General features: G+C 36.4%; 1 protein-coding gene across 1 annotated transcript; it reads left to right on the forward strand.

Annotated features, from left to right (window-relative positions):
- The first annotated feature begins 3,360 nt into the window (after positions 1–3,360).
- Positions 3,361–11,014, forward strand: LOC120528390 (gastrula zinc finger protein XlCGF57.1-like). The gene is made up of 2 exons (XM_039752544.1): positions 3,361–3,839; positions 9,354–11,014. The coding sequence occupies exons 1-2, from the start codon at positions 3,425–3,427 to the stop codon at positions 10,325–10,327; spliced, it is 1,389 nt and encodes a 462-aa protein (XP_039608478.1). The 5' UTR covers positions 3,361–3,424; the 3' UTR covers positions 10,328–11,014.
- Positions 11,015–12,327: the final 1,313 nt, after the last annotated feature.

The following is a 12,327-nucleotide window of genomic DNA, read 5'->3' on the forward strand; positions in this document are numbered from 1 at the left end:
TTTTTACTCTAAAGCCGCCATCAAAAAACTTTTTTAAAGTGGCGTCACACAATGTAACTTTACAGGGTGTAGTTCAAGTTTCATTTCCAGCAGTTTGTCTCATAATGAGTCCTATTAGAAAAAATTTCAATTATTATTTGTTGTATTTTCTTATCATTAAAGATGCTCGTGTGGTTTCACTTTAACAGGGAGACTTTGATTTGTTTAATGGGAAATAAAAATACAAACATTACACAAGCTAGTGCTGCGGAGGGATACAGTAAAATCTACAGTGGACATGACATTACGAGTACAGTTTTATGACATTCGAAATTGTATTGTTTTATTTAATATCTTTTATCTTTTGCAACTACTTTCATTATTTATATGTACTTTTATTCTTACTAGAGATGGCCGTGTTAAATGAAGAACAGGACTCAAGCCAGGGTAGTGGTGAACCCATCAGGGCTGTTTTCATTCAACAATTTGAAGCCATAAAAATAAAAAATGTGAAAGCTGCAGAGCCACGACTGGACTATTATGAACTGAAGCTAAAATGTCTCATTCATTGTTTAAGGTAGCAGTTCTGCCTCGGAGACCTTGGTGAGCAGATTCTGATGCCCATGATGGTGAATCCCTGTTGAGCCCACTCCTATCTTGTCCCTCAGACCCTCGTGCCACTAGGTGGTCTTTAGATACGATTCCTGCTGAAGTCTCTTTTCAAAGGGCATATCCATCTTGTGGTTTTCCACCTGTGTCGATGTGGGTTTTGGCTCCACACTCCCATTGCTGTTTGAAAGCACTTGAACCCAACACCGTCGATAATGTTACCGAGTGAGCGAGTCAGTGGAGACAACAAGTAAGCAAGGGGATGGTTAAAAGTGCTTTTATTTAAAAGAGTCAACAAAACAAAGTGTTCATAAAGTGCAGTGATTCAAATTCTTCAATAAATAATCCAATTAAAGAAAAACGTGGAGGTTAAAACACAAAAAAAAAACCCAATCCTTTAAAACGAGGTTAAAACATTCAAATAAATAGGAAGCAGTCTTTAAAAACAACAACGATTCCGGTGCTTCTTTTAACTTGCGACTCCCCTGCTTCTCCCTGTCCAGGCTTCGTAACAGGGAGCCACTCTCACTCTGCAGCTGCCCTTTTCTCGGCACTTACTCGAGACTGGAGACCTCCCGATCCCTGGCTCCGGTCTGGCACTCATCCCAGTCCCCGAGACGTGGTTTCCACCAACGGCCAGGTCGCTCACGTTGGGGACTCCAACCACCAAGACTCCGCTGCCTTTCTGCGGCCTTCTGCGGCTCGTCGCCTTCCCCTGGTCACTCCCGCTACGTAGTCGCTCAGCGGGAGCAACAACAACTCAAACACCTGGGTGTCGGCCTAACACCCAGCTTCCTCGCAACTGCCCGGCCTGCCGTTCGCCCCACCGCGTGTCTCTGTCTCTCTCTCCGACTTGCTTCCTCACTACCTCTAACCTCCGTCCTCTTCCTTTTCTCTCTCGTTCTTTTTTTTCTCTCCATCCAACTGACTCGCGCTTCTATTTAAGCAACGAAGGACCATAGCAGCTGCAGCAAATTAGCCACGGAATAATCACGGAAGTCTCTCTCCTGTGCACTCGGTGAGAAACGCCCACACCGGTGATCGTCCCGCGGCTTGCCATGGCGCAACCCTCGCTAAGCCATCGCGAGAGCGGTGATTATTTAAAATGGCCTTTCCTCAACGAGCTCAGTGAGCTGTGGACCCGCTATACCACACCACCTTCTCAGAAGCTCCATTTCTTTCCCAGCTGCTTATCTCTTCCTGCTTTGCTGACTCAACTGGTATCTCCGTTATTTCCACGCACAAGTCCCATAGTTGCAGTTCATTAGTTTCTGGTTCATCTTGCAGATTATCCACACTTGATGTGTCAACAGACCCTTCTGTGTCAGCAGTGCTTTCAGTATCAGTACACTCTAAATTATACCAAGTTCTGCTTTGCCAGCCCAATCTAATACTTTATCTGTATGCCACCATCTCTGTCCGAATATCTCACAGTTTGCCCCATTTTTAGACAAACACAATGATTCCATCTTAACCCGTGAGTTTGCTCAAATTCAACATCGACATCTTCTACTGGGACTGAAGAGTTTAGAGTCTCCTTCTCATCTCCAGTGTCCTCATTATCTGATGTAGTGTTAGATAAATCTCTCTCTCCATCTCTCTCACTGCTGGTGGTATGTCGATTGTCACCTTTACCGTTGACTTTACGTAGTCTAGAATGGTGGGCCCTTCCAAGAGCACCTCCACGTCTGACACATTTCACAAATCCACCCTGTCCAGTGACCTCTGCAGGTCCCTTCCATTCTGCACAGTCCACTCTTTTGTCATCCACTTTGTCTCAGATTTATCATTTTCAGAATTAACCTGTCTCTGGAGTGCTCTCCGTATTCAGTCTGAACACTCGGCTTCAGTAAATGCTCTTCTTGGAGTGTGCAGCGCTGGAATATGTGCTCCTCTGACACACTCCTAGTGGTACCTTCTTGGGCGGGTGGTCTGTCCATGAGAACACAAGGAAGATTTGGATTTCATCCAAACACCTGCTGATATGAGCTGTACCCATAAATATTGTGCATGGTATTCTTTACCATTAGTGCCCCGTGGCGCTAATCTGGCACTAACCAGTCACATCCAGTATTCTTTATCCCTTTCTGTATAATTTCTGTGAGTGTCTGATTGTGTCTCTCAGGTAGTCCATTACCCCAGGGACTGTATGCAGTGGTGGTCTTTGTTTCAATGTTAAAATTCTCTGCCATCTCTCTGATTCCCCACCATTATCACTGAGTAGTTTCTGAGGAGCTCCATGTACTCTTATCTGAGAAAGAATGAATGAATTGTTTCACAATTTCTGATGGTCTCTTTGTCTTTACAACACTTCCTGCACTGAAATGTGTGAATGTGTCAATGATGTGAAGACCCTATACTCCTATTTGACGTTCATGTCAGTCTATCACCAACAAACCCCTAAATATGACGGCTTTAATAGATCTGCCATTGCTGTGTCCAAACATGATGGTGCCGTGTAGATAAAGTGTTGTCATATCTACATGGTGGCACTGAAATGTATGCAAATCCCCTTTAATGAAGGTCTGCAGTGCACTTTGATCACATCTGAATTGTTTGATTTGTAATTTTAAACTGTGAGGTAGAGGAAGAAATCAAAAAAAAATTGTCTTTGAAACAAACCTCATGGAGGGCACTGTGACCCTGAAGTGTGCTCATTATTTTTACTGAGTTTATGACATTAATTCTCCCACTTTTTATTTTCACAGAGCTTTCCCATTTCACTTGTCCATACACTGAGGTGTCTAATGGCCTCCAACTCAGGGCTGTCCATGTGAGAAGTGAATCTGAGAAGAGAAGGGCGGACACTTAGAGAGTGAAGAGTTTCCCACAGAGCATGGCCTCTGCCAAAGAAGATGGTGTGCATGAAAGAACGGTGGACATTAAAGAAGAGGACTGTGAGCGGCTCACAACAGAGAATGTGTGTGTGAAGCTGGAGGATCACGAAGAAAGAATTTCAGTTTTTAAAGAGGAGGAGGAGTGCAAGGGGGTGACTGCTGCCATTAAAGCTGAGGATTTGAATGATTTCTCCATTGGTCTTGAACTTCAACAGCATGAAACTGAGGAGATTTTCAAGCAAGAAGCCTGTGAAGAATCTCCATCCAGTTTACAGCCCTGGTCCACTAATACGGGACAACTGGCTAAGCAGGTGAATTCTGTAGAGCTGAAATCAGAGTTATTGGAGTCTGAAGAGAAAATCACAGAGGGAAATGGGAGAGAAGGAGAAGAGTCACCTGCGAGTGCTGGAATAAGTGAGTAATGTGATCTATACTAATAAAAGGCAAAGCCCTGACTGACTCACTCACTCACTCACTCATCACTAATTCTCCAACTTCCCGTTTAGGTAAAAGGCTGAAATTTGGAAGGCTCATTCCTTACAGCTTACTTAGAAAAGGTGGGCAGGTTTCATTTCGAAATTCTACGCGTAATGGTCATAACTGGAACCTATTTTTCTCCATATACTGTAATGGACGCAGGTATCGTAAAAAACAAGTAAGAGCTCCAAGAGCGCTGAAAAGCATACAAGCTTATTCTTAAGTTCGCCACTGCAAAGCATGGTGTAAACCATAAGTTTAAATTAAGTTTATGGACACGCTCCGCTGCTGTTTGTCTTGCCTGCTTAGATACTTTTATTTGCGAGACACAAGTTTAATGAGAACGAGGTATAAACGAGACTTTGGATCACTTTGTAATGGAGTTAAAATTGCTGTAGAGAGAAACTTTTAAGTGCCGGGTCTTAGCCAACATTAAATAAAGCAGTGGACATCGCAAGATCGCAAGAGACACAGCTGAGAAGCTTCAATGCATGTACTCTGAGCAGCTCACATCAACTGACTTTGCAGGACTGGAAAAGATTAAATTAAGTTAATACACACACTACCGCTAAATATTTGCAGGCAAATCAACAACTTAATACCGGGAATGCCTGTTGAACATCTTACATTCATGAGTACCGATTTGGGTGGTGAACACTTTGATGAATGAAACCTGTTATCTTTACAATGGTTGATAAACACAGAATATAACTTGAACACAACACATCCTCCAAATACGAACCTGATTGAAAGAAATAATGATAATCAAATCCTTGATGACAGCAACACTCATAACAGTCACAAAACTATTACATTGACAATCATGTTACGTTATTTGTTAAAATGTTTCCTTTTCTTTCTCTTTCCTTCTTTAACACACTCGCTTCTCCGCTGTCAGCTGGTACTAATATATATATATATATATATATAGATATAGATATAGATATATAGATATATATAGATATAGATATTTTTTTATATATAATTTTTTTATTTAATGTGTGTATATATATATATATATTTTTATATATATAATAATTTTTATATATTATATTTTGTGTTATTGTTTATATATTATATTATGTGTTTATATTATATATATTTTGTATATATTTTTGTGTTATTTATTTTTTATATATATATATATATTTTAATATATATAATTGTATTTATATATATATATTTATATATATTTATATATATATATAAATTTTTATATATATATTATTTATATATTATATTATATTATATATATATATATTATATATAGATATAGATATAGATATATAGATATATATAGATATAGATAGAGAGAGATATAGATAGATAGATAGATAGATATATAGATAGATAGATAGATAGAGAGACAGATATATAGAGAGACAGTATAGAGATAGATAGATAGTATTATATATATGTATAATGGTAATAGGTATATATATATATGTAATTGAGTATATGAATGATTGTATATTATGTATATGTAAATTTATATGTGTTATTATATATATATGTGTGTGTATGTTATATATATTGATGTATATATATATAGATGTAACTATATTATATATGAGATATATATATATAGTAGGTTAATATATATATATATTTAGGGGGAGAATAAGGGCTGACTATTAAAATAATATATTTATATATTATATATGGTATATAATTATATATATATATATATGATTTTAACAAGAATTAAATTATTATTAATATTATATATGTGAATATAATAATTTAGTGAAATATTATTAATTATAAAATAAATAATAATAAAAATATGGTTATATATTAATAATGTGATTTATATATATATAATATAGGTAATATGTCATATATGTATAATTTGGTATATATATATTACTACTATGTAATATTTTATTAAATAATATCTATATATTTTATATATTATTTTGTTAAGGTAGTGAAATAAAAGTTAATAATAATTTTTTTTTAAAATATTATTGAATATAAAAATTTATTATTTATATATTAAATTATTAATATAAATTTTTAATTTTTAGAAATTAAATAAAGAAATATAATAAATGGTTATAATAAATTAGGTTTTTTTTTTTTTTTTTTTTTTTTTTTTTTTTTTTTTTTTTTTTTAAAAAAAAAAAAAAAAAAAAAAAAAAAAAAAAAAAAAAAAAAAAAAAAAAAAAAAAAAAAAAAAAAATATATATATATATTGTTATATATTAATATGTTTTTATTATATATATTTTGCGTCATATTATATATAAGATGATAGATATAGATATATAGAGATATATATATATATATAGATAGATATATATAGATATAGATATAGAGATAGATAGAGATAGATATAGAGATATATATATATATATAGATATATATATATATATATAGAGATAGAGATATATATATAGATAGAGATATATAGATATATATATATAGATAGATAGATATAGATATGAGAACAACACTCATATCAATGACAAAACAATTACATTAACAACCATGTTACGTTATTTTTAAAATTTTTCCTTTTCTTTTAGGTACCTTCTTTAACACACCACTTCTCCATTTGGCTAGGTATTCTGCTAGTATGTATATATATATATATATATATATATATATATATATATATATATATATATAATGTGTTCGTGTGTGCAACACTCATGACAATGACAAATTGTCAATCATGTTAGGTTATTATTAAAATGTTTTCTTTTTCATTACTTCTTTAACACACTACTTCTCCGCTGCGAAGCGCGGGTATTTTTCTAGTAAATGATAAATTAGAAAAAACTTGGATGAATAAGGAAACATCTAAAGTGCTGAGCGCATAACTTGAACATCATGAAGTTTTGACTGAACCTGTGACGTATTTTAGGCCAACAGCACATTACGTTCAATGAGAATATCAAAAGTCATATTTTGTTAAAGACGTGTAAATTTCTTAAATTGTGTGGCAAATGAGGTAGAAATGTCCGCAAAAAGAAAGAAATAAGAATAAAATTCTCAGCCCTGTTTTCTAAATAAGAGTGATTTTGCTCACACCAGTGTCCACCTAATATGTGCCTAATCTTTCTAATGGTAATCTCATGCACTTTGATGTTAACAGTGAGCAGAGCTGCCTGTACGAGCCATGATGACATTTAAGGGGTCTCGGGGTCTTCTTTCAGCATCTTGTGTTCTGCTCTCAGCCTGAACTTAGTGGGCCAGCATGGCCTGGACAAGTTGGAATTGATTTGAAATCCTCACTTGGAGATGATCTTGGGCCCTTCTGTCTCTCACAGTCACATCGGGTCAATTTGGAGTCACCACTCCAGTTCACCTGCATGTTTCTGGGGATGAGGGGAAGACCCAGAATAACCAGAAACACCATTCAGAGCCCCTGTGTAGAACAACTGTGGGCAGGATTTGACCCCAGGACACCTGAACAATAAAGCAGCTGTGCTAAACACTGTGCCCACCTAACACAAGTGGATATATTTGTATGTTTATTTTTAGGCCAGATTATGTTCTAGAGGATGTAAATATCATCACATACATTGCAATTAAGAAGAGAAACCCTGAATACAGCGCATTATTGTGTAGGAAGGCTCTGATCGGAGTCTTTAGAGCTGATATTGATCACCCATTCCATTACATTACGATCTGCTGATATCAATCATAATACTGTTTTTTTTTTTTTTATTTAATAAATGTATGTTTAGCTATGCATAAATTTCACATTCCATAATAAAGTGCTACTGCATACAGCATACACAAAGAACATTTACCCATAATGCACACATAATATAACAAAAACAAGCTGAACAAAATAAAATACATGTCTTAATGATACTCCATATTTCTAATCAAATAAAATGTTCAATTAGATATTTGCAGCCATCGACTGCGATAAGAAGAAAACAACACAGTCTTGGTGAACGCTTCAGGTTCCATCTAAAAATATAAGCATCTCTGCATGTTCTGAGGACAGTCTGGTCCTCCTGTCATCCACGACGTGTGCTGCCGTACTGAACAGACCGTCGATGTCCTCACTCGTATAAGGAGAGCACAGGTAGGACAACGACTTTTGTTGGTCCTCCAGAAAGTCAGTGGTCCAGTATCTCTTGTGGTTTAAGGTTCACAGACATAAAGATTCAACTCTGATGCTACTGACTCAAATATCGTTTTTATCTTTATTCACAATTTCTTCATCTCTCGGCTGTGGTCTGTTTCTCTGAGTGCGTCTGTGTTGTCGAAACACCAGCACTAAACAGTATATGTGTTTTGAGATTTGAAATCATCTGTGAAATGTGTCCTTCTACCACTGTTTAATTTGGGGAAAAAAAATCATTATGATCATAATACCTGTTACAGAATTTGTAACTGCATAGTGACTATTCACACTCGATGCTTATTATGCCTAATTAGTATTATTTTATTTAGGTCTAACAACTAGGCTTGTACCATTCTACCCAACAAGCCAATAAGAGGGCCGATTACAATTTCAAACTAATCATCGTCCACTTGATAACGATTTGTATTTATGTACCAACTTGGTAAAACTTTGCATCCCTTTCTTCCCATCTACCTACACATTCACTGAAAGGCTAATCAATGGAATTTTATTTAAAACATCTAATGTCTGGTTAATTAGTTATACAAATAAATCAGTCAACAAACACTCACTGGCAGATGGAATCGTGGATCTAAATGATCTAGAAGGTGACAGCTTCCAGAAGTTAAAGTGGCTGGTTGTCCAAGTTTACGATTTCCACTGTTTTTGCTGTCATAATAAGTCTTTGGTGTTCTTGATGTCAGTATTATAAGGTTCAGTTTTCTAAGTGATGCCATTTTTGGTGGCCGAGTGAGAGTAGACGACTGAGCTAGACTAAGCTTTTTATGTCTTGTATGATGACAATAAAACTGTTAGACTGGCGAGAACATGTTTCTGTGTTTTGGTAATGTTGGAACTTTGTCTTTCATGCTTTTCTCATTCAAGATCAGATGTTAAGATCAGCTAATTTGCTGATCATCGGTCAAGTCATTTGGAGTGAAAATTGGCTGATTTTGATTTGTGATCGTTTGATCAGATCAGGCCTGTCTTTCACATACGAGAGAAAGTTGGAGAAGTTGAACAGAAAGCAGCAGAACATGTAAAAAACCAAACACAGAGTGTCCAGACCATAAATGACACCTCAGTGTGAGGAAGGAACGCCGACCAGTGTGTCACCACTTTACTTGTACTGTTTAATTTATTTTAAAAGGCCGGTAGTGGTTAGGAGTTTGGACATCAAACCCTGAAGTTGCAGGTTCAAAGACAGCTATTGACACCATGTGACCATGAGCAAGTCACGTGACCTGCCTGTCCACCTGTTGGAAAAAACGAGAAAAGTAACCAGTTCTGTCTCAAATGTTGAGTCACCTTGGATAAAGGTGTCGGGGGAAAATATAGTTAAAATATTTGTGTTATTTCAGATTTACAGAAGAATGGCAGCTTCTCTCCACCTTCATTTGGTCAGCCGTCTCTTCAGTACAAAGAGAAAGGTACGAAGAAATCAGCAAGAGGATCAGAGAACCTGACAGCAGCCTTTCTGCAGTGCAGTTCTCTCCCTGCTTCTGGATTAACACAGACAAAGGCAAAGACAAAGACTGATCAAGAGCAAGTGGAGAAAAAAGTCCAAATTTACACTGGTAAAAATTGTTGCTTGGAATGTGGCAAACAATTCACACAGAAAGGTGATCTTAATAAGCATATGAGGGTTCACACTGGAGAAAAACCATATTGTTGTCATGAATGTGGTAAGTCGTTCTCAACGAGAAGCGATCTTGATAGGCACAGAAGAACCCACACAGGAGAAAAACCACATTGCTGTTCAGAATGTGATAAGTCTTTCTCATGTATAAACTATCTTCAGAAGCACAGAAAAATCCACACAGGAAAAAAAACGTATTGTTGTCCAGAATGTGGTAAGTCGTTCTCAAGTAGACGCAGTCTTCAGAACCACAGAATAATCCACACAGGAGAAAAACCTCATTGTTGTCATGAATGTGGTAAGTCGTTCTTAAGGAGAAACAGTCTTCAGAGTCACAGAAGAATCCACACAGGAGAAAAACCTCATTGCTGTTCAGAGTGTGGTAAATCGTTCTCATGGAGAAGCCATCTTCAGAGGCACAGAATAATCCACACAGGAGAAAAACCGCATTGCTGTCCAGAATGTGGTAAATCGTTCTCAAGTAGATGCAGTCTTCAGAACCACAGAATAATCCACACAGGAGAAAAACCTCATTGTTGTCCAGAATGTGGTAAGTCGTTCTTAAGGAGAAACAGTCTTCAGAGGCACAGAAGAATCCACACAGGAGAAAAACCTCATTGCTGTCAACAATGTGGTAGGTTGTTCTCATGCAAAGGCAATCTGCAGAAACACAGAAGAATTCACACAGGTGAATAACCTAATTTCTGTTCAGATTGCGCCAAACAATTTTCTGACAAACGCAGTTTTCAAAGGCACACAGAAATTGATACTGGAGAGAAGCCATATTGCTGTTCTCAATGTGGAAAAAAATTTAAACATTAGCTCTTTTCAAGTAAACACACAAACTCCCACTAAAGTGAAAATGCAGTATGTGTGTTCTGAATGTGTCAAATATTATAGAAGCCAGAAAGGTCTTTATCCACGTGCCAAAATCCATACTGAAGAAAAATCTCATTGCTGTTCTGAATGTGAAAAACGATTCTTATATTTAAGCACACTTCTGTGCCACCTCAGAACTCATACTGGAGAGAAATCTTATTGTTGTCCTGAATGTGATAAGCAGTTCTCACAACAAAGCACCATAAAACGTCACATCTGATGTCACACCGGAGAGAAACGTCACCTTTGCTTGGAATGTAACAAACAATTTTCACACCTTAATGCTCTGTATAAGCATAGGAGAAGTCATACTGGAAAAAGCCTTTCAGTTGTTCTGATTATGCAATGTGATTCTCATATAACAGTTCTCTTCACAATAATAAAATAATTTATTCTCGTAAGGAACAAAGCTGTTCTGACTGCATAATAATGTACTCTATTTTCAACAAAAAATATAACCGTGGTATGTCTTTCATTTCCTTGGAACATTGGAATACTGCCGTGTTTTCCAAACAAAGATTTTTATTGAAGCAGTATTTAGTTGTATGAAATTAAATCAAATGTTAAAAACTGGCTGTGCAAAAATTTGGGTCCCCTTGTATCTTTGCTGATCTGAATGCCTGTCACTGCTCAATTCTCATTACTTGCAACAACAAATTTGTTGGATTAGCTTGTTAAGCCTTGAACTTCATAGACAGGAGTGTCCAATCATGAGAAAAGGTATTTAAGGTGGTCAACTGCAAGTTATGCTTCCCTTTGCCTCTCCTCTGAAGAGTGACAGACAGCATGGGATCCTCAAAGCAACTCACAAAAGATCTGAAAACAAAGATTGTTCAGTCTCATGGTTTAGGGGAAGGTTACACAAAGTCATCTCAGAGGTTTAAACTGTCAGTTTCAACTGTCGAAAATCTAATGGATGATTTGAAGCAGGCTGTCCATGCTTGGCAGCCATCAAATTGAACTGAACTGGAGAGATTTTGTATAGAAGAATGGTCAAAAATACCTCCATCCAGAATCCAGACACTCATCAAAAGCTATAGGAGGACAGTGTCTAGAGGGTTTTGTATTTGCAAAAGTAGGCTCAACTAAGTATTGATGTCATATCTCTGTTGGTGTGCCCACATTTTTGCACCTGTCTAATTTTGCTATGATGCATATTTTCTGTTAATTCAATAAACTTAATGGTTCCTTAAGGCATGTCATATATTAAAAGGAAGTTGATATCTTGAAAGCTCATCCAATGATAAACAAAAATCCAAAGAATTAAGAGGGGTTCCCAAACCTCCCCCCACGACTGCACACACATACACATATGTATATATTCATACATATATGTATATATACATATACATACAATCTTTACAGTTTATACTTATCTTATTTGAACTACTTCGGCTTTAATTTGTCTAATTACTGTACCTCCTAACATTGACACTGTCATGATAAAATTTCTTACATGCTTATATGAAAAAGTGCTTGATTACAAACTCATTATTTGTTTAATTACTTTATTATGTTTCTTGTTACCCGCTTCTGGGATCCTGGAGCTTTTTCACATTCACACTTGTCTCCGATTCTGTGGCTTATCTTACTATCACTGAGAGATAACGGAGCTCTTGCAGTCACTCACTCAGTGACTCCTTATTCAGGGATGGGGCAATTTAAATATGTATACATATGTGCATGTGCCTGTTCTTTTACTTAGATGTTATTCAGTTTACTGGTGTTACCCTAAAGCCCTGCACTGGTACTTGCTTATGCAAAGTTATGCTCTAATCAAACCTATGCTACACATATACTCAAGCCTACATGCAAAG

The sequence above is a fragment of the Polypterus senegalus genome, chromosome 4 (assembly GCF_016835505.1).
Source record: "Polypterus senegalus isolate Bchr_013 chromosome 4, ASM1683550v1, whole genome shotgun sequence".
NCBI lineage: Eukaryota > Metazoa > Chordata > Cladistia > Polypteriformes > Polypteridae > Polypterus > Polypterus senegalus.